Source organism: Pezoporus flaviventris, unplaced genomic scaffold (genome assembly GCF_033815535.1).
Source record: "Pezoporus flaviventris isolate CSIRO_AGI_PZ_B2104156 unplaced genomic scaffold, CSIRO_AGI_Pfla_v1 ptg000013l, whole genome shotgun sequence".
In the NCBI taxonomy this organism is placed as follows: domain Eukaryota; kingdom Metazoa; phylum Chordata; class Aves; order Psittaciformes; family Psittacidae; genus Pezoporus; species Pezoporus flaviventris.
Genome location: NW_026892561.1, coordinates 39,386,582 through 39,412,385, shown reverse-complemented (window position 1 = coordinate 39,412,385; position 25,804 = coordinate 39,386,582). Strand labels below are relative to the sequence as shown.

General features: G+C 36.8%; 2 protein-coding genes across 11 annotated transcripts in view; both read right to left on the bottom strand.

Moving 5' to 3' along the window:
- XRN1 (5'-3' exoribonuclease 1) overlaps nt 1-5,431 on the bottom strand; it is a 38,171-nt gene extending 32,740 nt beyond the window's left edge. For 4 of the 10 annotated variants that reach the window (XM_061452906.1, XM_061452910.1, XM_061452907.1 and 1 more), the window contains exons 1-3: nt 5,261-5,427; nt 2,296-2,528; nt 371-468 (exon numbers count right to left, since the gene is read on the bottom strand). In XM_061452906.1, the coding sequence (XP_061308890.1) occupies nt 371-468; nt 2,296-2,528; nt 5,261-5,335 (406 nt within the window). In that variant the 5' untranslated portion in view covers nt 5,336-5,427. Of the gene's footprint in view, nt 1-370; nt 469-2,295; nt 2,529-5,260 lie in introns of those variants that run through there. The other 6 variants (XR_009743258.1, XM_061452915.1, XM_061452912.1 and 3 more) reach the window with 5 other exon arrangements.
- A 784-nt stretch (nt 5,432-6,215) lies between these two features.
- ATR (ATR serine/threonine kinase) overlaps nt 6,216-25,804 on the bottom strand; it is a 41,717-nt gene continuing 22,128 nt past the window's right edge. The window contains exons 26-47 of the mRNA XM_061452905.1: nt 25,497-25,634; nt 24,171-24,378; nt 23,549-23,727; nt 22,486-22,650; nt 21,460-21,551; nt 20,787-20,878; nt 20,206-20,383; nt 18,743-18,919; nt 18,193-18,352; nt 17,500-17,679; nt 15,989-16,131; nt 15,455-15,552; nt 14,208-14,440; nt 13,254-13,388; nt 12,454-12,654; nt 12,008-12,151; nt 10,808-10,958; nt 9,812-9,968; nt 9,532-9,685; nt 8,674-8,825; nt 8,329-8,434; nt 6,216-6,939 (exon numbers count right to left, since the gene is read on the bottom strand). Coding sequence (XP_061308889.1) covers nt 6,766-6,939; nt 8,329-8,434; nt 8,674-8,825; nt 9,532-9,685; nt 9,812-9,968; nt 10,808-10,958; nt 12,008-12,151; nt 12,454-12,654; nt 13,254-13,388; nt 14,208-14,440; nt 15,455-15,552; nt 15,989-16,131; nt 17,500-17,679; nt 18,193-18,352; nt 18,743-18,919; nt 20,206-20,383; nt 20,787-20,878; nt 21,460-21,551; nt 22,486-22,650; nt 23,549-23,727; nt 24,171-24,378; nt 25,497-25,634 — 3,417 coding nt within the window. The 3' untranslated portion in view covers nt 6,216-6,765. The remainder of the gene's footprint in view (nt 6,940-8,328; nt 8,435-8,673; nt 8,826-9,531; nt 9,686-9,811; nt 9,969-10,807; nt 10,959-12,007; nt 12,152-12,453; nt 12,655-13,253; nt 13,389-14,207; nt 14,441-15,454; nt 15,553-15,988; nt 16,132-17,499; nt 17,680-18,192; nt 18,353-18,742; nt 18,920-20,205; nt 20,384-20,786; nt 20,879-21,459; nt 21,552-22,485; nt 22,651-23,548; nt 23,728-24,170; nt 24,379-25,496; nt 25,635-25,804) is intronic.

Here is a 25,804-nt window from a genome sequence, read left to right as displayed (position 1 = left end):
ACAAGAAACACATCAAATAAAACCCACCCAAAATCAAACAACCTCCCCCTCCCCCCCCCCAAACAAAACAAAACCCAAAAAAACTCCCCAAAACCCAAGAAGTAAAAATTCTGCATGGGATGAAGGGAATAGCTGCTTTTTTTCCATAAGAAGATTCATCTTTTCCATTGCAATCTAAAAAAAGTTATAGAGTAAGACAGTATTCCAGTCCTATTAGAAATATTTAAACTTCTGTTCTCAACTTAAGTCTGCATCAATTTTGTCCTCCAATTAAAAAAAAAAAAAAAAAAAAAAGGCCTTAGGATAGGGAAATAGATGCAAAGCCATTAATCTAAACATTTAAATTTAAATACTTGACAAATATTCTTACCTGGTGTAATACAGTTGGAGTCAAATCTGGCTTCTGTTGGGAGAGTTTCTCCCTTTTCTAATGCCTTTTTTATTTTGTCCTCTGCCTCTTTTGCTGATCTAAAACAACACAAGGTTGGAAAAGTGGAGTAGAGAAAGAATCATCTTATTCAAACATTAATATCTTAAAGTACAGCTTTACTGACAAAATATACATAGTTGATTTTTTTAAAGAGTATTTAGGAAAAGGAGAGAGAGAAATTTGACTCCTAGATAGAGTATGATCTTGTTTCCCACACAGCTATAAAACTTATAGGCAACTTTTTTTCCCCTAGTAATGATGATAATGTGTCATTACTCAGATACAGTTAATATTTAGATTACCAAAATGATAATTCAGTGGCTGAGCACAGTAAACACAAATTAATGTTGAAACAGTAGAAACACTCAGGATCTAAGTATCTGAAAACACTGTATCGGAACAATAGTTGTACAGTTAATACTAAAGAACATTGTTAAACATAGCAGCAAGTCTGGAATATCACAAGAGTAGAAGGGGTGAATGAACAAGTTATCATCACGAGTAATGGAGAAACAAGCAAATATCCTAGACTTTCTTGGCCAAGGATTTCATAAACACTTTTCAACCAGAAAAAGAAAAGCCACCAATACCTTAGATTCTTGTCCTTCTCTCACTTCTCTCACTCTAATTTTCTATTTAGAACTCTTTCTTAATCTCCTCTTCTTCTCAACTTCCTTTTTTTTTTTCCTTTAAAAAACCCAAAACCAAACCCCCAAAAAAACCTCTGCAGCTTGAAAATATTTTCTCCTGTCCGTTCCCCTCAGTTTTCTTCTTTCACTCACCATTTCTGTACTGTCTGACCATGGGCTTGCTTTCCTTATAGCAGTCTTCAAAGAAAATTCCACATCCCCCAAAACATTAATATAAACCTTAACAATGTGCAATCTACTTGCAGCTCTGCATCTGAGCTAGCTTGCTAACTGGTATCAAAAGGAAACCAGAGTTTCATTAGAAACTTAATTTCTTCTATGACTGTCAAAGAAAATGCCATATAATAGCAACCATATAGCAACCAAAGCAGCATGTCTAGAATTAGCATTCAAAGATACCAAAGACCCTCACAGGTTATGAAGCCATTGGAGATTTATTTCACAGAAAATTTCATGAAAAAAAGCTTCTCCCAGTCATAGAATCATGGAATAGTTAGGGTTGGAAAAGACCTTAAGATCATCTAGTTTCAAGCCCCCTGCCATGGGCAGGGACACCTCACACTAAACCGTACCACCCAAGGCCTCATCCAACCTGGCCTTGAACACTGCCAGGGATGGAACATTCACAACCTCCCTGGGCAACCTATTCCAGTGCCTCATCACCCTAACAGGAAAGAATTTCTTCCTTATATCCAATCTAAACTTCCCCTGTTTAAGTTTTAACCCGTTACCCCTTGTCCTATCACTACAGTCCCTAATGAACAGTACCTCCCCAGCATCCCTATAGGCCCCTTTCAGATACTGGAAGGCTGCTATGAGGTCTCCGCGCAGCCTTCTCTTCTCCGGACTGAACAGCCCCAACTTTCTCAGCGTATCTTCATACAGGAGGTACTCCAGTCCCCTGATCATCCTCGTGGCCCTCCTCTGGACTTGTTTCAACAGTTCCATGTCCTTTTTATGTTGAGGACACCAGAACTGCACACAATACTCCAGGTGAGGTCTCACAAGAGCAGAGTAAAGGGGCAGGATCATCTCCTTCGACCTGCTGGTCACGCTCCTTTTGATGCAGCCCAGGATATGGTTGGCTTTCTGGGCTGCAAGCGCACACTGCCGGCTCATGTTCATTTTCTCATCAACCATTTCATGGCATACCGTTTAGTATTTTTTTTTAAGCATTTACTCTCCTCAAGACAGAGTCAGAACAAATATTCTCACCTAAAACGTCTCCCACGCTGCTGATTCATTTTAGCTCTTGGAGCTACTCCATCAACTGCCATGAAGAAAACCTTCCTTGGTTTAATGATGCGAAACAGTACTTCCAAATAGTGAAAAATGTCAGCAAAAATCTTATCTTCTGAGATTCTGAAGTGAACATCATCATCATTTGGATGGGAACACTGATGTATAATGCCGTTCATGTCCAGGTATAGGTTGTCAAATTCTGGAATCTACAAAAGCCAGAGTTAGTATCTACTTGGTGACAGCTGAAGCAACGTAATCACTGCTCAAGGTGTAGCCAAGAGTAATGAAGTCTGGAAACAAGCTGCGGTGGGAAGCGCTGGAACCTACTGTACACCAATGGGCTAAGAATATCTTGACTGGTTTGCAATCTGATATTTCTATTTTCCCAGTGAAGCAAGTCAGCTGAACAGATGTACACAAGCAACACATACAGCAGAAACACTGTTAAAAGTATACAGCAAGAGAGTCATTATTTATCATTTTTTGTTACCAAAATCCCCCCAACATGCACAACAGCAATTTACAATAAACTAATCTATTCTTTAATCCACCAATATGACTATACATAAAAATCCTCCTGTCATTTCAAGTTGAAAAAGGCACTGCTAACTTTTCATGATTTACTCATGACTTATTTTTATATAATTTTGAAAGGCATGTTGTTGGACTTGTATTTAAACATCCAGACATATGAGAAACAACTGTTTCAGAAAGCAGATGAAGAGAAGAAACAACAGGCAGGACTGAGAAGGACCTTAAGTCACATTCAATAATTAGTCTTCTGTTGTGCATAATGATCTCCACTGCAGTCAAATTCAGTATCCAAACTGCTCTCAACATGCTCACACGCCACATCAGTCACAAAGGCACCACTTTCAGATAAGAAGAGAGTGGGGCACTGCACAGGCAACATTCTAAAGAGTTGAAAACTAAAGCTTTTATATGCAACATATATATGGAAAACAGATGAACTTTAAGGAAGCATGGCTACAATATGATTTAAAAATCATGTGTTTTACATAGGTATTGCCTTTTATTCTGGGTATTTTTTTCTGTAATAGCAAACAAAGAACCTAATCTAGATGCTGGTTTCTGTCAGTCGGTATATTCAAGTTGTCTGGCAGAGAAAAGGAAGAATAGGGTTTCCAACTAGGCTGGAAAAGACCTTTAAGATTATCAAATTCAACCATTACTCCAAGACTGCCAAGTCCACCACTAAATAATACCACTGAGGGCCTCATCTACACTGTTTTTGAACACTTCCAAGGATGGCGATTCCACCACTGCCCTGGGCAGCCTGTTCCAATGTCTGACCACTTTTTTTGTGAAAAACTTTTTCCTAATATCCAGTCTAAACCTCCCCTGGCGCAGCTTGAGGCCATTTCCTCTTGTCCTATCACTTGTTACTTGGGAGAAGAGACTGACTTTCCACGTATTTTGTAGAGAGTGATAAAGTCTAGCCTAAGCCTTCCCTTCTCCAGACTAAACAACGCCAGTTCCCTCAGATGCTCCTCATATGGCTTGTGCTCTAGTGTGCTACTGCTGAAGCTTAGTATCACAGATAACAATCTAGGTGTTTTCTGTTTTAGAGAGCAAGAATTCCATATAAGCTAACATCATTTAGTCTTCAGAAAGACTAACTAGACAATGACATTAGCATGTAAGGTTGAGTTGTGCATTCTGTTTATTCTAGGAGCTCTAACAGCCTCTTTCAGAAAGCATCATGGATACAATCCCCTCGTTAGACTGACTCCTCAGTGGGCCACAATTCTTCACCACAAGTTTAAAGCTAGCACAAATTTCAGTGAGCAGCCCAGGTTTTTAACAAAACAGTTGAAAAGCCAGCATACACTGCTGCCGCCTTGCTACACAGACAGTATAAGACATAGTTGGGAAATCCAATAAACCATAAACAAAGACCCAAGCTTTGAAAACTACTTTGAAACTAGAAAGGTCAAACATCCAGGTTTGGTATGACTTGAGCAGGACATCTTAGATATATTGACACAACATCTGTTTAATCCTTTAAAATGCTGTTTAGGAACAACATACTAACAATCAAACATGCCTTCAATCACCCAACTCATTTCAGAGCACCCTTATTCAGACTATTAAACAATATCCATAACGCTAACTGAAAATGATTATGAAAAGTTAAGAGCTGATGTCTGACTGATACCAAACATGACTTCTCTGAAAACAAGACTTATTTTCCCCTCTTAAAAGCACTATCTGAGCCTTTCCCTTCTCAGGCTTTAACATACTCCTTTGGTTTTGCTACTAACACAAAATGTCCCACTCCTACAACAACAAGGAAATGCAGCAGAGCTGTAAAACTCGTCATTACTCTGCTATTCCTCGTCACCAGCAATAACTTTAATGAGCCCGGTAACGACGCAACTCCGATCGTCTGGTACAGAGGGGTGTCGGGCCGCCGGGCGCTGAGGAGCCGCGGCAGAGAGCCGACCGGGCCGGGGACACAGAAGCCGAATCCGGTCGGGTCGATTCTTGGACAAACAGCGCGCTTTCGGGTTCAGGTGCTTCCGAAAACATTACTTGCGTGTAACAAAGAGCGCAAATATCCGCGCCGCTGGCCTCCAGCGGCAGGCTCCCGACACCGCTGTGCGCTCACGGCGAGTTTAGGGAGGATACTGAGGTTTTCGGGGAGCACCGAAATCCTCGCCCGCTTCCCAGATACCGCCAGTCCGCCGATACCCCGCGACTTTCGACCGCTTCGAGATGCGGGTCTCGCTGAGGCGCAGCCGCCACCCCTACGCTTTCCCACCTCTCGGCGAGCCGGCCTCGGCTGAGGCGCAGTCGCGCCAGCCTGGCCCAGGCAAGCCCGGACGGGGAGACCCTCACCCCGTCGAGGGGCCAGGCAGGACCCCCTCCTCCGCCCCGGCGCATGGCAGATAGTGGCGCTCCGCTCACAGCTTACCTGATGCTCCTTCAGCACCTGGCTGAGGCAGGGGTACCGCTCCGAGATCCACCGGTAGAATTTGGGGACCCCCATGGCCACCGATCTGCCGCCCTCGCAGCTCCACCGGACCCAAACAAACGCGGGCCACGCTCCGCCCTCCTTCCGGCGCGCCGCTCTGACAGCCGGGCCGCCCGCGCCACAGAGCGGCGCGCAGAGCGCCTCGCGCCGACCATCGAGAGCGGCGCGCAGAGCGGCGCGGCCGTTGGCTACACCCCTTCCTCCCTCCCTGCCTCGCATCAGCGGCGCTCCGCCCTCAGACCCAACCGCCCCGCCCGCAGGCCTGGTTTAGAAACAAACCCTCACGATTTGGAGAGCGCGATAACGCTTGTGGAAAATTACTCACTGATGGCCCGGAGCAACAAACCCAGTGTAAATACATTATTTAATTTTACACTCTCCAACGTGGCTGGAGTGCAGCTGAACCAAAACTTACAGCATCATTGTCATCAAACACTAAGAGTGTTCTTTGTCTCTCAGAACAGAAACAAAGATACAGCACAAAGATTCTAATGATAACCGACTGTAAGATAAGAGTGTAATTATTCCCTATTCTGCCCCTCCCCCAGTCGCTTTCCCTACAATTTGGATGCCTAGAGAAGCAAGCATTACTTGTAAGTTAGAACCAGCCTTCTGACCATGCTAAATTAGTCTGTTCTTGTCCATGTCAAAACACTTTTTGTGAAATGGAGTCTCAAAAATAGTACCTATAGCCACACTTTTTAGAAGGAGGGAAGGCCCGACCATGTCCAGAACTCAGGCACCTGAATATACATTAAAGTCACAGATGCTGTAACGGTGGCATGACACTCATACTCTCAGGATCCTCTAACTCCCAGCTTTGTGTCATTTCCTTCAGGAAGGTAAGTTTCAGTACATTGTAACACTGCATCAGTTTCTTCATGGCAAGATTTAAGATCCAAAAATACAGCATAGATACAGCAAGGCCACATGGAAAAAGAAGTCCAAGTTAAACAAAATTCAAGGTCTAGTGCTGAAACAAAACAGTAATTATTTTTAGAAAGACCTGAACTATTGGTAAAATAAGTTGAAAAAATCCTTTATGACGTATCAGTAGAAAACTTTAACAAAGATAAGAAAAATCTTTCCAAAAATATACAGTACTTTATAGAGTGCATTATGTCAACATTGTGAAAATTTTTCATATAGTCAGGCTAAGAAACTTGCAGAGATTTGCAGTCTAATTTTTAAGCAGTTCCCATGTACTGTTTTCTATATGTATACAAAACGTAAGTTGTAACACCTTACACATGTGTGAGTGTATTCTTAACATACTTGCAAGTGTATCATATATTTTACAAAGATTTTGGATTGAGCCTAAGATTGTTCTGCTGCTTAAAATCAGAAATCAAACACAAGTAACCAGTTACCACTGATTAATACCTTCAAGAATATTATAGCTACATGGCTTGTGAATAGTTCAATTGCTCCAAAATGAACAATTTTCACATATATGGAGCCCAGCCCATATACATCTGGCAGAGGAGGTTGTCATCACTTGCTTCTTGAATAAGGTAATGAACATGCCCTTCGATAGATAAGGGTAATCCTTTTATTCTGTTTCTAGTCTTAATGACACCTTGCAGTCGTTGTTCTATATCAAGGACATGGGTTTTGGCCTGAAAACAAAGGAAAGGAAAAAAAAAAAATGATTTACTAATATCCATGAAGTTCCACTTCTTAAAATAAGTATTTATTGGGATGCATTTGAAATCTATATGTTAATTTAATACAAAACCCAGATGTCTACATCAGTTACTTTGAAAATAAAGGATACCTGCTTTTAAAAATAATTCTTGAAAATGGATGTTAGTTAAGTAATAGATATTGCCTTACATTTTTACAGATAAAATTTACCAGAGAAGACTGAAAAAGCTATGCAAACGTATTTGAAAATGTTAGAATGCTTTATTTCATACAATTACTTTCAAATAAATGCAAAAATTTCCCAGCCTTTTTCCTGGAATTCTGGATAAAATCATGAAAATACCTAGGACTGGAACATTCAGGCCAAATTTATGAGCAACTAAAAATGAAGCTGTCTAGTAACAAGTTGTGTGGGAAACAACTCAAAATGAGCTGTTCTGGGCTCCACTAAAGTAGATAGTTCATACCAGTTATACACACACATTTTCCTTTAAAGCTCAAGCATAATGTTGGCAACTATCCAATATAAAACAGTTAAGGTAAAAACTATGTGGGAGGCCCTGTAACTAAAATAAAAGTTCTGTAGACACAGCCAGTTTAGTAACTGAAGGCCAGGAGATTTTCTGTGCTCAAACAGCAAGTTCTGTCTTGTTATATAGCTTCAGTACCGTAGCTTGTCCTTATCTTAGCTCCCATGTTTTTCAGTACTCCCTAAGTTTTATCTGCTATTACAGATATTTATTTTCACTAAATATTCCCTTTAAAACAAGAAGCAGCAAATCAGAACTTTTGAAAAGGGGAAAGAGAACAAATATTACAGGTTGTGCAAACTGTATTTTGGATGAACAATTTATCAGCAGCTACAAAAGAAGCAGTACATATGTAATCCTACTTTTAACCAAGTCTTCCTTGTCACGTAACAAGGCACACATGAAAAGCACCAAAAAAATGCATGGAAAAGACTCCAGATGTTACAATCACTGTCAATCTGGAGTACAGTGCAACGGTCAGATTGAGGGGTAGGAAGAGTCTCACCTATCCCATTGCTTCTGTTGATATTGTCCTTTATTTAGCAGTACTAAATACATATAGGCTCTATTTTGTTTGGTTCTTTAGCAGCTAAATTACATTTTCTGTCAATATAAATAGTCTCTTTATGGATAAAAATGATGAACACAGAGCTAATCAAGAAACAACCACAGGAATTTTTAAATTAAAGAAAAAACCTCACAAAAAACCCCAAGCAACAATAAAACAAAAAACCCTGAAACAAGACAGTTAAAGTTGCAATTAGAAAATACGTAACTTGCAGCCATAAGGGACATTTGAATACCTTAATGCTATGCTTGTTTTAAACTAACCTTTTCATTGACAACTTCTCCAGTTTCATTCACCTGGGCTTTTGTGTTCCCTTTAATGGGTTTACTCCATTCCACAAGAGGATCATGGAGAAAAGTCTTTAAGACACTAAATAAAGAAAGTTTAAAAATGATAAGATACACATTTATTTTTCAAAACAAGAACACTGATGGGAGTCTAAAGTAAGCACTGAATATTTATATTTTATATTTAACTAAATGGCATAGTAAGACTGAGCTGCATGACAGGCATGTGCTGGAACTGGCATATTCACTAGGAGTTACTGTTTCAGATGTTTAGACTACAGACAGCTTTTTTAGAGTTTGTAGCAAAACCAGTTGCCCTACCTCATTAGAGGTTCCCTTTGATCACGCATAAGCCTCATTGTGACTTCACAAGCTCTTCGGAAGAGACCTTCTGTTCCCATTGGGCCCATTCCATTAACCATATTGTGAGTGAGACGGAAAGGGACAATTTCCGGAACTTCAAAAGTTTCTCCCTTTACATTGATAAAAGAGGGTATGCTCTAAGTGTTTTAAGCATTATTAAAATAAAGGGTAACATTTTCTTTGTGTTCAGGTTTTTTCCCCCATTATCGTCAGTGGCAGTTTCCTAGCTGCTAAGAGATACTTGCTCAGATCAAGAGTCTGGAGAACTAACAATAACTCTATGCTACTTGAATTTAAAAGGGCACATGTCCAACACAAGAAGTATCTTTCAACATAAACACCAAAACTCCAAATCCTACTCTGGCCACAATTTCTGCTGTTTATTTTTACAGAACCATTGGAATTTTTTGCTGAATTTGTGTGAGAAAAGCTAAGAAACTTTTCACAGCAGCAGAATTCTGAATATAGCAATTACAGCTTTGTTTGGAGGGTGGTACTGGAGAGAGGAGAGTTACAAAATATGAATATTCTAAAATCTGGGCTATTTCAGTGTATCCACATAAGCTCGTCTGATATCGGCTAAATCAAAAAGTTGGCTTTCGTTAATGCAGCATATACAACAATCATATACTGCTCACATATCCCAAACTGTTGAATATAAGTAAGAAACAGACTCAGAGAGAACACAACAGATATATTCAAGTAAAAGAAGTGGAAAAAAACTCAACCATGCAGCCAGTAGAAATCTCTGAATTCCTTGCATGCAAAAAAAATAAAAAATAAAAAAAAGCAAGTTCAGCAAGTGGCATTTCTCACCTTATTGAAAAGGCAGTTGAAATCCACATGCACACATTCACCAGTCAAAGAATCAAACAGGATGTTTTCACCATGACGATCTCCTAGACCAAGTATGTAACCTACCATTGACATAACTGCAACAGAACGGCAATAGGCTGACCTACTGTTGTACCTGCAGAAATGAGAACCAGATAGGTCTAAGTCACCTCTTGGGTTATCAGTCTTTACCAGTAGAATCAGCAACATTTAGTGAAAATACACTAAGTATTCTTGAGCTAACCCAATTCCAGTCACTCACCATGAAGTAGGATCAGGAAAAGTTCTAAGAAACCATTCATGGAAGAGAGGAGGATGACGAGGCAGAAGGACTTCTTTGAACATTTTCAGCTTTTCAGGCAAAGGTGCTGTTTTTGGAAGCATATGCTGACGCAATTCTTTTCCAGTCATGTAGATACCTGTAATAGACCTCCCCAGTTAGGTAAAAGAAATCCCCAAATATAAAGCCTTATCCATACTACTACAATATGGTATTTTAGAGAAGATAATTATCTCCATAAAGATGAAATAAAAAATTCATCATGTCAACTAAAAGAGAAGACTGGTAAAACCTGTGGCTTGTTTGCCAGACCACAATGGAGTGAGATGGGTAGAACACACATGCACAAAAAGCCCAAATCAAACCAAACCAAAACCACCCTCATAAAGCCATTCATTGTATTCAGAGATATATTCAGATATTGATGAGCTGTTTGGAGTTCCAAAGTTGCAGCTTTCTGCATACATACATACAAAGTATGCATGACATTTTGCCCCAAACTTTCTTGTACTGACCAAAAAGTTGCTTTGTTAACAAGAAATAAAAAGAAATCTGATCTCCCTGGAAGTTACTGTACTATCAACCTTGATTTAGTTATGAATTATCTTAATTATCTCACACGAATGTAATGGAAATGAAAAACAGAAGAAGTCCACAGTTTCTTCTGTTATTCAGTTCTGCACATAAACGACAATGCTGTTGGCACTGCTGATGAAATTATTTATATCATTGTATAAAATAATATATTAAGATGATAGTGTTATCAGTTCTTGTAAGGAACTTGCTCAATGCAAGCATCAATTCTCTTCCATTTAAGTCTACCACACATATGAATAATAATATACTGCAGATAGTTAAATGTACACAACTGCATCTTCCTAGATTTTAGTCTGATCCTTGCTGTCTGTCTCATTACCAATTAAGATACAAGCTCTTTAAAGAAAGTAAGTATCACTACAGTCTAATATATTTCTTTACCTTTCTCCTTATAAAGTTTTATCAGGATATTTCTCAAACCAGCGGTATTGTTCACCCATTCAATTATGCCACATTCATCATTTAATGGAATAACTGCGTAGGTTCTAATATGGAGTTCTCGCCTACGTGACTCCGCATCTTTTCTTAAGCACTATTCCAAAAGGAAAAACGAGATTAGCAGATAACAGACAGGATTAAAATGTATCATTAACATTAACCATCCTATATCTATTTTCTAATTACATGATCCAGAATTTAAAAAACTAAGCTTCACTGTCTGCAGTAGGTCAAATACAAGCAAAATGTTCATCTGTTCTCCAGAGAAATTTAAAACAGAATTTTGCAGTAGAATTTGTAACTTGCGCAACTTTCACAAGGCTTTAATCCCTTAAGCAGAGTAACTAAAGGAAGTATTTTAGTGTTATGGAGATGCTATCAGAGATGCTTGAACATCATGGGAAACATGGTACTTTATCCTGAAGTATATTGCTAAGAAACAAATTGTAACTGAAGAAAGAAGAATGGAAACACTTTTAGCATGGAAATAAGAATTTACCTACTTATAGAAAATATTAGAAAATTCTGAATAAGAAATATGAAGTATGACAGCAGAAAGACTGCAGTTACTTATTTAATATAAGTAACCTCTCCTCTATTTTTTTTCTGGAATAAACAATTGTTTTGGCAAAATGTTATGCTTTGTTATTGCTTCCACAAGTCCATAAGAAGTTACACATTACCAATTGCTACCAATTTCTGCTTAAATAAGGTATTTTGCAATAGCCGACTTTTCTTCCAGTAAGCTTTATCTCAAAGTAAGTTAGAATCATAGAATAATTAGGGTTGGAAAGGACCTTAAGATCACCTAGTTCCAACCACCTTGCCATGGGCAGGGACACCACATGCTAAACCATGTCACCGAAGATTCCATCTAATCTGGCCTTGAACACTGCCAGGGATGGAACAACTTCCTTGGGCAACCTGTTCCAGTGCCTTACCACCCTCAGAGTAGTGAATTTCTTCCTTATATCTAACCTTAACTTCCCCTGTTTAAGTTTGAACCCACTATCCTTTGTCCTACCACTACAGTCCCTAATGAAGCGTCCAAGTCGTTTGGTTTGTTTTTTATTTTTATTAGGTAGTTCAGCATTTTGTTGTGGTCAATAAGTATAATGCCTCTGATTATCTAAGTCATCAAACCTTATTAATAAGGGAGTTGAATTCCATGAGCCGACAGTCTTTTCTTAGATCATCTTTTGGCTTACACATCATAATGTAAGATTTCCCATCTGAACCTTTTAAGGTGATCTTTTTTGGCTTTTGAAGCGAGGCAAGAATTTCCACCTAAGGAAATAATTAAATTCTTTATTAAGGCCTTTATCAGATCATACAAAATAAAGCATCTAACTGTAATAAACCACTGAAACCAATCATGTTGGCACTTCTATGGTGCTAGAGCACAATAACCTCAGGCCAAAACTTTAATGAAGTATCAAGAGGCTGTATCTGTCTCAGGTTGTTATGACATAAGCCACCCAGTTTCCACAAAAGTAATAACAAAGTTTCCTACTCATTCCTCCATTACTAGGGAACCAAGATATGCTTGCAGCCACATTTGTTCAACAAGTTGCCAGCCAGAGGCTTACCGTATCATCAAAGCCTGCAATGTAGGCCCAGCATCCAGGAAAAGGGTCATGGTTAGCATGTGTACCAGGAATTGAAGGAAGAGTTGGTATCATTACAGATTGTAAGGGAATGAGAATTTCACTGAATGTATGCTCTTCTACTAGTCTCTTAAGTGTTTTGAAATGAATATTCATGCTTAATGTTGAGCTGTTTCCATCAACCTTGTGAAAAAAAAAATGTTCACATATTAAAAATAAACACCTAAAGTTCACTGCAATTTTGCATTAACTAGTGAATAACATAATAATAAATGCTTATGGTAATAAGAAAAAATGACAAATTAAATTTCAAATTAAAAGGCAGTGGTCAAAAGAAAACATATCTGGCCATTGTGTCATAAGTATTTTTCACACAGAATGTAAACACAGAATAATGAATGAATTTAGTTAGTTTTACCTTTATTATCAATTTAATTTTCTCATAAAGACCACAACTGGCCTCTTTTTACAGTAAAACTCTGTGAATGCTACTGGGCCAGAATGATATATGAAAGCAGAAAACAATATATAGCCTACACACTGTGAAAAGTACCATTATGTACTGAAATACTTTGCTATGTGCTCAATTTAGAGCTATTTTCCACTGTTTTATAATATTTTTATTAAGCAAATAAAAGTAAAAAAAATTACAAGTTAGCGTAGCCTCTGTTAAATTGCTGTCATGTATAGATTTGGCTAATGAAGGCTGTCAGAAGAAGCTTTTGTATAACATCTTTAAATTACCATACTACATGCATTACTTTGGTTATTTTTGTAAGTACCGGTTTGTTGCATAGCTCTAATAGCTTATCTGTAAGGCGTGTTGCATCTCCGATAAATTTTCCTAAAGATTCCTTCATGTGAATAGCTTTGTTTAGAATTTCCTTACATCTATTGACACGCATAGGGTAAGAGGACTGGAATAAAGAGGAAAGATAAAATTTATTAAAACAGTCATATCAATTAAAGAATCCCCAAAACCCCTAACACCCCACAATAATGAATACATTCTTTTTGCTGCTTACTGATTGTCATATTTAATAATTGGAGCAGGATGTTCTCCAACTGAAATCTGGTACCTGAAAAAATACTAACGTGTTACAACTGGGGGAGGTGTAGGGGGGGTGCGTGTGTGTGGGCTATTACTTTCCGAAATCATTCTTGGGAGTCCCACAACATAAAGGCAAATACTCAAGAATATGCCAGTGTATCCTGACTGTTACTTCAACAGCCTTAAAGAAATAGCATGCACCATGCTTTCCAAATTGCTATGGAATGACCAAGCACCAGGTAATACTAGGTATATCTACCTCATTTTAATCAAGGCAAAGAGTTGATTGTTTTGATTATTAAACTGGAAGCACTACTACAATTACTACAACCAACAAAATCTGTTGTCTATAACTACCCAATTCATCAGCTATTTGTTCAAACTTCCTTACCTAATATATCATACAAGTCAGGATGCATGTTAGCATTCTAATTTGGAACATTTAAACTGTTATATCTGAACAGTAATCTGAAAACCAGTAATATCTAAACTGTAATATCTGTAATGTCTGACTGCAATATCATCTTTTACAGTCAGCATTGCTATCCTGTTCCATAACACTATGACAGCTACTGCAACTCTTAATTCCTTCTTATCATCTTTAAAATAGGCAATATTCACATCTCTCTCTAGTGAAAGCAGTTTTATAAGCTTAATAAAGCTGTAGCTATATTTATAAAAGTACCTTGGACACAGCAGTCATCATCCACATTGCTTGCTGGGGATAGGCTAAAAACACTTTAGCAATAATCACCATCAGAACTGCGAAGACTTCATCATGAGAATGGCAGATGCGGGAGATCAACTGAGAAAAAGCTGTCAGAAACTGATAAGGTGCCAGGTGATTCGTGTGCTCTGTAATCACCTTATTTATTTTAGCTAAATCATTTTTCATTTGAACACGTTCTGAACGACTAGCTGAAAAACACAAGGGGACAAGATTATTCTCCTTTTTTCCCCCCACTGGAAAGATGAAATTATTTAAATCAAATATGTACAGAAACATATTTAACCAGAATATCAGGAAACAAACAAGCAGAGACAACAAGAACATAGAATAGACAATACTAGAAATGCTCTCATTTACACTCTTAAAATTTGAGGAATAATAGATGTTTTAAGTGATGCAATGGCACTCAACGACACTCCATTTTTGTGCCCAGTAAAAGGATTCTTCAGTGGAGAGGAAATGAAGGAATTTTTTACAAAGAATGAAATTAACACCTCTGCTCCTATCTCCACGCCTGCCCCTGAGGGCCCAGCATGAGTAGCAAGCACATCAACAACACAGAAAGCAGCATCTGATGTGCCTGCAGCGAAATTTAGTTGGCCTGTCTATAGAACTCAGTCAAGATCAAGGAGCTAGAACTGTCTGCTTCACTGTAGACCTGCAGGCAATGTTTGCATTTTTCATTTGTACAAAAGACTCTCACCCAAAATGCATCTATGGGAGTAGTTTCATATGCCTTGATGCTGCTCCTCCTCTTTTTGTTTCTCTCCCCCCCTTCCATTTAAATTTCAGCAAAACTCCTTAAACAACTGGAACAAAAACAAATAGGAAAAAAAGCCCCAAAGCCTAACACTCTACTGTAGCAAGTGTATACAAAAGCACTATTCATTATTCCTGAGAAAACTCAGATGGCAGGTGACATGCAAGGATTTTTCCTAAATCTGTTTATCAACTTAAGTTACCCAAGGAACAACGCTATCTCATTATATATTTTTAAAGAAATTCTGGAGGGTTTAATTTAAATAAATAACTCTCCTGCATACTAACATCCTGTAGTTTAAAAGAATAATAGTACTTCCTTGTTTCCATATTACCTCAGGTTATAAGTCTAAACAAAGGACTGTAAACATACTTCACTGCTCTCTCAATCATATATTCAAAAGCATGACACAGGAAATATGTACTGGGAAAGAACCTTCTACCTTTATCACATTCATATGCTTTTGCTCCAAAGTCCAGCCATAAAGACAGCATTCGTGGCATTGACTGATAGATGAATTGGTTTCCGTACTGTAGCGACCTGTGATTACATGTTTAAAGCACACCATGTTAATGAGATATATATATTAGAAGCATTACAAATTCTACATCCTAAATTGTTTCACATTCCATTCTGGACTTCAGAAATTTATGTTCAACATTTTAATGCATCTGCAACAACTAAAGCTTAATACTACATAAAGAGTTTGTTTTTATTAATCAAAACTACAGATAAAATAATGAACTGTCTTTCATGAGACAGACAATTGCCTATTCAGAAGGCAAAAGTAAAAATAGGTATGAAAACAAAAAGGAAGCATGCAGCATCTTGTTTTAAAATACTGCATAAAAAACCCGAGTCAGTCTGATTTGTTGTAAGACAATATATTCCTGTAAAAGGTTTTTTGCAGGTTTCTGTTCCCAGGGTAATAGTCAGCTTTCTATAGAAACTAAGCAAAGTTCCCCTAGGGTCTAACCTCCCAAAATGATGAACTATGTATCTAATCAGATCTCCTTGTTTTTCCATCTTGTTGTCAGTTACCATTGGCATTAATTTATCATAGTATTTAGCAAGATAAAAATGTCCATCTTCCCATTCTGGCAAGAATATTGTAACATCCTGCAACAAAAATTAAAAAGAGATAGTTACTTTTGGGAAGATGCTAAATTTAAAATAAAATTAGGTAAAACAATAACAAAAAAAGCTTCTCAAGAAACAAGAACCTTGTTTTAATTCCTTTTGTGCAAACTAAGTGCAAAGAACTATTAATTGTAACTTTCACTCCAAAAATTGTAATTTGGCTCCAAGATAAACGCCTGTACAAACTAGAAGTCTGTTCTTAAAATACATTTTGGATTTGGAGAGAGCAAGATAATTCAAGAGAAGATGATGTAGGATTCCTCAAAGAGGAAAGATTATAGTTTCATGAAAAATATTAAATTTCTGATCCTGATAGACTCAATACTGGGTTTCCTTTAGTTTGTTTTTTTTAAAAAAGTTAAACAGTAGAATGTTAATGATTGGATTAAATCCTAAAGGTTGTTTCCTACCTAAGTGATTCTGTTTTTTTCACCTGTTTTCCTTCTAAATCCATACATTAGAAAAGAAACAACTTAGCAAGTGGCACATCCATTCTCTAGTAACACTGGCTTGTTTCTAGTGCCAGTATTTTGACAGTAGAGAATCTAAGTATTAGTATTTTAATATAATCCACGAAAAATTCATTAGTTCCCATTATTTTAACCTTCCTTTGATTTGATATATCCATTAGACTTTTCTCTAAATAAGTGTTCCAAAAGCATTTTAATTAGGAAGACAGGAGTAAGTATTAAAAGGATCAAATGCCAAAACTCAGATGGCAGCCATACTACTTTTAAGGATGCACAAAGATCTGCACCTACTACACATTTAGCTGACAATATTAATCCATGCCAACACAATATTTCACTAGTATAGCAAGATGAAGCAGTGTAGGTCTGTGTTGTTGAAGAAAAACATATCAGTTGCCCCTTTTCTAGAGGCATCCTAGTTCTTCAGAGATTGCAAACATAAAGTGCAGTTATAAACTGCTACCAGAGAGAGAAGTAACAATGAAGAGTAATGCAATGCATCATCAAGTTCTCACTGTTTATTTAGAGTAGCCTGCATTTTAGTGATGAATTCTAATTTGTGCACTCATAAAAATAAAGCCATGCTCCTGTAGTTTGTTTATTATTTTAAAAGAGTTACATTAGGTATTCTTAGCTCCCACGCAGTCTTAGTGAGTTGGGAACTGCAGACTTCCCTCTACTCACATGTTATATTAAAGCTAATTCAGATAGTTAAATCTTTAAAAGAAGTACTAATACCCTCCTACACACTGATACACCATTTAATCCCATTGATGTTATCCTTGGTTGACATCATCATGACCATAATGATACATTACTTATGGGCTATATTATTATTCAAAACTAATGTCTTGTTAACACTAGTGTATCAAATTACCTTATACTTTTTCATAACTGCATTGCTTTCAAAGTTAGCAGTTTCTTCCATAAATCTGCCCACTAGCAGCATTGCCCGACCATGGATGAGCTGAGTTTTACTATTGCATGGAGCCTTATTTTCAGAGAAACATAACTCAACCCCCTTCTGGAGAACAATGAGTGCTTCATGAACCTCACCCTAAGGGAAAGAAGAAAACATTTTATATACTTTCAGTGAAAAGTATACCTTCCATCTTATAATTGTACAAAAGCCAAAGCTATGTCCCTAAGTGTGTGGTACTGTCTTAAAATGCTTCTTATATTCCCTTTTTACCTCAGCATTGTTGTACCTTTGGGTTTACCACAGTAACTGCTGTCATGTTTGTTACCTACCTCTATTAGTTAAAAGGATACAGGTTAAGGAAACATCTACTATTAAGATATTCTAAATTTCCATGGGCTGCTTTCACAGAGGCAGGTGATCAACCAGTTTTACACATAGCTGACAGAGAAGTCAATGGATACAGAAAAGGGGTGACTAGCAGTGGGAGGTAAAAACTTCATGTGGCTCAACTACAATCAGAATGTGCCCAAAGTCCGAGGTGACATATTTAATTTACATATACTGTGTGCCTTTTGTGTTCATTGAAGAAAGCTAAAAATATTACTATCTTGCACATAAGAAAGTAAGTTCCATTTTTATTTTCTTTACCTTGGACCAGAGCCACTTTGCTCTTTCAATATAAAGCTCTGAGAGTGTAGATTCCCCCGCATTCAGAAGAGCATTATACGCAGTCTGGTGATGACCAGCTTTTCTTGCCACTCTAGCGCTCTGGAGCCAACACTGACCAACAAGCTCACTGTAATCCTGGCTGCAGAGATATTTTTGCAGAAAATGAAAACTTTCAATCATTGATGCTACTTTACAATCTGAAGTAAATATCACAATGTGTGAAACACAACATTTTCCAATACAGAATATTACTACTATATAGTGATTATTTCAAATTATTTGTAATACATATCTGTTTCACCCTTATTCCATTTAGGCCTAGAAACAAATACTCTTTCACCTTGTTTCTCCTTTATCTTTCCTATAAAGACCACTTTTCCCTTCTATTTTGAAGGTTTGTAGTACTGGAGAAGAATGCTTACATCTACAACAAATGTCGACAGTTTTATCTTCTCTCTTCTAATATACATACGGAAAACCAGAATATTACTGACAATACAACATAGACAAGAAATAGTCACATTCTCACCTTTTACTTAGACTAAGCAAAGCCCTTCTCAGTGCTAAAATGGGTTCTTTTGCTCTGTAAGAATTCTGGGTCATTTCAATACGAGCACACCAATTCAGGGAATCTCTACCATAGTCCCCATTTGGTTGCTGAAACATTGGTCCAATACTATGTTCCAATTCACACAGCATATGCAACCTGGGTTAGAAAAATAAAGGAAAAAGAAAATAAATTGCTTGCTGCTCGAGATTGTCCTGGGTTTTGCAGTAGCAGTCAATTTTTCTCCTTCTTGGTAGCTGGTGCATGCAAGTTTTACAAAGCTTTTGCCATTTTCTCTCTAAAAGTTGGCCGTGTACTTAATTTCAAATAGTAGGAGGTTTTAAAATGCAAAAACACAGCAAAACCAAACACGCAGAAGTCAAGGATTGGCAAACTGATTAGTTATTTCCTCACTATTCCACTGCCAAGCTGCTGAACACAGAAAAAAATTAAGCTTTCTTGGAAAGGAGGTCAATTTTTAGAAAGAGTGTTTCTATCCATTACTTTGAGCAATAACTCTTCACAAAGTCTGATATGTTCAGTAAATACCATTTTAGCAGCAATATACTGTTAAACACCTCCTTTACAATAAAGTTATTCCATTTATTAAAAAAAATACCATTACTATTAGATGTCACTAATTATTAAAAAGCTGCAAATGCTTTTAAATGCTTAAGTTCTCACTGGCAGTCTAAGCATAAGTGGGTATACCTGACAGAGAAACAGTGGCTAAGGGCTTCCAAGTAGTCAAGATCAATGACTTAATCTAACTATTTTGAAACACCTCTCTCTCAATAATCAAACTCCATTTCCTAAATAAAATAACACTGCAAAAGTTACCAACACAAAATAGAATTAAGGAGTACTTGAGAAATACATACTTCAACTGGCTAATTTTACGCAGTATCTTGCCATAAGGATGCATTTACAGTGCAGAGGAAGTATCATGCCTTTTTCATCAAAAAAGGTAATTCACTTTTTAGTCTGCTACAGCTACCTTCAATATTTATTAAAAAAGAAAAAGTAAAAAAAATGAAAGAGATAGGGTTTCAATTCCTACTGCTCTTGGATAGAAGAAGGGAGTGCTTTTAGGCCACCATATAGATTAAAAGCAATGCTCTTAAGCTATTTGAGTTAATGGAATTACTGACCTATATGTACTACTTAATTCCATGCTTAAAACTGTTGTGTTTTATTACCCAATGTTCACATAAACTTGCTTGCCAATTCTGAAAGACTATACCCAACAGTTTTATTGTTAATATTTTTCATGACTGATAAATTCCCAATTAATCAAAGAGTTTCAGCTGGGCGAGTAAAAGAAACAAAAAGGTGACAGAAAATGCACATCAGTACCATTTATTGTGGAAATGGAAAATTCTTGCTGCTGCATAGCTGATTACATGATTTCTGGATTTGAAAATAATGACATGAAGAAGAGAGACCTGATAATGTGTTCATATCCTCGCTGATAGGATCCTCTTTCAAAGCTTGCTGCTGAAAGGGGTACAATCTGTTCTGCTCGAACGACCTTGAGTTTTTCATAAAAAGCTGCTTCATTTTTCTTCTTGGCTGACAATAGTAAGTGTCCTAGTCTGACACTCCACGTGGTAGACTTCTCATCTTTAGTGATGAAAAAAAAGCCTCTTAAACTCTTTCTTTAAGCAGCTTAATCTGAACATGCTAATTTGTTTTAACATATTACTGGAAAAGTAAGTTTTTGCAAGAACTCATTAACTGAATTTTAGAAATACTGTGTAATTTCACCTCAAAATCCACGCCCCCAAACAAACCCAGAAGAAAGCTGCCCTCACACTCGCTTTAATTTTCTACTCAAATACTATAAAGTTTACAATCAAATACATTTACAAATTCTAGAAGACTATCAGAACCAAGCCTCTCCACAGTAAAACCCAAAACTAAAATAGAAAAATACCTGCCCCTTGATTCAAGATGATTAGACTAACACATACACTTGTTCAGACATGCAAGGAAGTATTCTTATTTTAGTATCATGATAACTTACCTGAAGCCAAATAATTTTCCAGTAAATCCCATCGCGACAGTTTCCAGGCTGCTTCCACCCTGTAAGTGTTCAACTCAGAAATCCATTCAGGCCTATAAAAGAAAGCAAAGGCAATAAAAGTTTGCCCTGAACTAATTTTTGTTTTTCCTTTCCCCTCTCAGTATGTTTGTCCTACACAACATTTGTAAATATTCTTTATATAAAACTTTTCTTACTTGAAAAGAAACAAGGCAAGCTTGCTTCTAATAAAATTCAATAAAACGAAAGGATATGCAGTGATAACAAATGATAGCTGTACAACACGATCTCACAAATTCAGTTTCCAAGTAGCATACTTAAATTCTATGGCTCTTTTTAAAAACTGCCATCTTCCAATCCATTTATTCTATTAGACTGCAGAATAGCTTTGGAACGAGTAATATGTAAGACAATGAAAGAAAGATTCTGTTTAACGAATTAAAGCACATACCACCACCGCACACAGTGCAGACAGGAAGTACTTGAACCAAATAATATACAGACAAAGCACGCTAAGTTCTCCAGCTTCACACTATTTGGCTGTGCTTGATATGCCTCAAATGCTTAACAATGGAAAAAATGGCTACTGACACAAAGGTGTAACACAAAAGTGACATAGTACTCAAATAAACATTGTAATAAATGCCTACAGTACCTGTTTGCAAGGACTCCATTGACCTGAGTGATTACAGTAGATAATTGACCGAGGCCTAACATGGACTTCACTACGCCATGATAATGAATAATCTAGAAATAAGGGGAGGAAAAAAAAACCAAACACAAAACACACCAAAAAAAAAAAAAATAAGGGGGGGGGGAATCACACAGATATATCAGTTCAATTCATGCAGTCTGAATGAGGAAATACATCTATTTGGATGCTTCTCATAATATGAAAATGCATTATCAATTGCATCATAAGCTAAATGAACATTCAAAATTTTAAAGTCTATGATTATCCAAGAACTTAGATCACCATTGGCAATTTTTGAAATGCGCCCCACTACAGATCTAGTTTGATATTAAATTTATTAATACTCATATCAGAGTAGTGAATAAAAATTTAATTTAAAGAAATGAACCAGAAGAAAGAAAGTCACAGGAAGGAAATAACCCCTAAACCCAAAGCAATTTCAGTCTCCATGAAAATGTCCTCCATACCCTGGGAATGAAGTATGGCCAGGGGAATGGAAGATGACTAATTTTTTCTTTAATCAATTTCCAATTGCTCTTATATTATGAATATTTTCCCTGTAAGTTCATAATCAAAACAGTAAGTCAGAATTACTTTGAATACAACCTGTGGTGATTTGCTTTAATAATTCTCTTTGCATGTACCAGGTAGTGATTGATACTTAAGCAATCCAATTCCTGGCCATCCCATGCAAAGGCTGAGCTTTAATTGGTCCTAGCAAAAATTTGACCTAGCAAAAACCTTGGCATAAGCATCCAGCCATTAACCCAAGCCTACAAAAGACAATATAAACCCAGTCAGAAATTTGTTTCAGGTCACAGACACTTCTACTAGCAGTAATTACTCAGCAACTGCCACAGTAAACTCTTATGTTCTCATTTTACTTAAATGTTCTGGAAAGGTATTTTTGGCTTAGCCTTGCATTTACTAAGGAAGATTTTTAAAAATAGGAGCAACATATATTTAATTGAAAACTCTTGAACTTACCTGATCCGGTTCCAGCTGGATAGCCCTGTCATAACAGGCTGTGGCATCTCTTAACAAGCCAATACTTTCATGTTCAAGGATTTGTTCTTTGAGAGATGGTTCTGCCTTCCGAATTGCACTTACCCCAGCTACTCCATCTGGCTCATGCATAGCAGCATACAATTTCTTTATTCAAACAGAAATGGAAATTGACATTAAAAACAACTCTAAGACAACAAGAAGATATTTTACATATAACATGCTAAGAATCATGTATCTTCTTGAAGGTGGAGAATAAACTACTCCGTAGGACTTCTTGGCATTCAGCTTTCATGAAAAAAATGTCACTTTTGCTGGGCTACATCCAACATTGAGCCCTATTTTTGCTTAGCATTCTGTAATACTCATGATCTCGTACTACAGAAAGAGTAAGAATAGCACATCAAGTTACCTGAAACAATCTGTATAAAGGGCAAAATAAAAATGCTATCATTACATGATAAAGTTGCATAATATGAAGGTGCAGATTATTTACGGTGGAAAAGCAACATTCTAAGTTTTTCATATTTAAAATGTTACTGAGGAGTATAAACCATAAGGAACCAGAAAAGGTCCATCTCACAGGTTAAAATACTTCTTGAAAATGGTTTAAATCCTTTTCAACATTAGCTCTTTCTATACTTAAGGAAAGCTAAGAGATTTATTCTTCAAAGTGCTTTGAGCTTTGTTTTTATTTTTTCCATTACAGTTTATTGTGTTTTCTCTGACAAAAAGCACAGAGTTAACTAAAAGAAATAAATGCTACATTTTCACCAAACCCACATTTAACTATTTCTAGGATTTCTGCAATCTTTCATTATACGTTAGAAAGCTCCTCGTTCCTTTGCATACAAGAAGCATGCCAAGGAAGGGGAAGTACTATATATTGCTGAAAGACCAACGATTAAACACTTGTATCCCACAGCAAGAGCCTGACTATATCTTTTTTTCCTCATCTCAAAGAATAATTTCACAAAGCTTCTTTCATCAGTGCCTATTTTAATTTTAAATTAAAACAAACAAAATCCAAAAGGAACTTCAAAACCTGAAGAAATCCAAGATGCTCCTGAATATTTTGTTTCTTCTCTGTGATGAATGATTCAAAGTGCATCAGAGCCCTTGTGTAAGCCTTAGAGCGGAAGGAAGCCACAGCTAGCGTATCCTGAGGTATGAGGTCCAGAAAACGTGTCACATTTTGATACTCTTCATAGTTCTCACTCGATGCTACAGAAAAGGGACATTTTAAAAAGTCTGTCTAATCATGCTTCATTTAAAGAAATACCTTCTGCATCAAAATTCAGTTATTTTCGTAAATTAGTGACATAATCTGATTAATTTAATAATACAGTTTTCTGTCAACAGTAATTTATTTAGAACAATCCAAGTGATCTTCCTACATCTTGCAAGACTGTATAAAATACCTTAAATTGAAACTTTAGGAAACTACCAAGAAATTATTATTTTGTTTTTTTTTATTTTGAATCTGTATACAATAAGCATTCAAACAATGGTTTTGAAGTGGGAGAAGGTGGAAATCACAATCTAATAGTAACAAATCATAAAGTAGACTAACATGTTATAGTAACATTGCATTCCTAAATGGCAAATTTAAATACTTAGTTGAAAAAAGTAAATGCCATTATTTAAATAAAATAAGCATCACTCACTTTTTGGATCTCTTCTGTCTTTCCTAGACTGGCCAGTATTTTTCTCAGCATTAAGTATTTGAAACTTATGTCTAGCCCACTGAGTTAGATGATCAAGCATGGAGAACACAGTCTGTGTGCTCAGCTGACTTAGATCAGATGCACTGTCTTCAAGTCTCCTGGTAGACTGGTCATCATGTTTCAGAACAGCCATAATCTCCATGTACACCTACACAAACATTAATATGACATAAGAATAAGCACCATATGGGGATCACAATAGTAGGAAACTGCAGCTAACACAAAAACAAGGCTAAAATACTAGATTGCTTTAATTTTATTTTTTTATAATTTTGATGTTATTTGCAAACTTCGTTCCAATCTTAAAAGGAAGAAATTGTAAACCAAGCAACAGTTGTTGTCAGGAGACTGCATACAGGGAGATAAAGCCTTTGAAAAACAAACCCTTAGTTTCAGAGTAACCATCACAATTACTGGAATTTTAGGTTCCAAGACGCAATGAATGCTAGTGCACTTCTGCTGCAAATACAATATTTCAAGGTTTGTTAAGAGTCAAGTTATCTACAGGCTGTCAGATCACAGATCTATTTTTTGCTTATATTTAAGCAAATAACATACTGAAAGACCTGCATCCTGTTTAGTTTAGTCAACAGGACATGAGCTAACATAAATAACAAATGCTTATGTGGATGTGCTTGTTCACACAAGAAAAAATATCACACACCTCTACACACCCACAGTGTTTAAATACAGCTATGTTAGCTGTGAAATTTCAAATTAATATTAATAGAATATAAGTTACAGTTTTTCAGTCTCTTCAACTTCCATTAAAGCAAAGTAAAGGAAAGCAGACTGGATGATTCTCTTCTCTCCTATCTCTGCTTTGCTGCAAAACATCTTTGAATCCTGCACTGCATAAATCTAGTAGCTAAATAGTTTTCCCACTTAAAATTTAAGAATATACAAGGGAAAGAAAAGAAATTATGGTTCCGAAATCTTGGAATTATAGAAGTTCAATTTAATCCTCTCATGTTACACTCTCTTCTCTTTGTACCACTCCAGCTCTTGACGTTACCGCAGTTACAATTTAAGTGCATAATCTCTTGTTCTAGGCCCTACTAAAGAAATAGATGGAAATCCACAGAAAAGCAGTTCAACACAAACTTGTATGAGAATATTTAAAACTCTGGCAGAAAATTTTTATTATTAATACAGGAAAAGGAGTTCAACACTTACACAACTTGTTCAGGTAGGTCTATGTGTTGAACCGCTCTTAAGAAGAACAGATACTTAGGAAGAAGATTACCAAGATCTTACACATCTCACCTCTTGTTGATCATCTTGACTGCAGCCCAATAAAACATAGACAAGGATGTGTGGAAGCAGATAAATTGTTACTTTATAATCATTCTTCATCATAATACTGCAGCAATCAAAAACTTTTCGGGCAAGATCATGTCGCACCTACAGAAAATATTATTTCCAGGAAAAGCATCATTAGAGAAGTGCAAATGCCCAAGTAATTACTAGAGTTCTTTTTGCTGACAAATACAAATTTTATTCCATCAAATATTTTACAATACTTGTCTCCTACAGAAGATTCAGACTTAAAGGTGCAACAGGGATGCCAGATG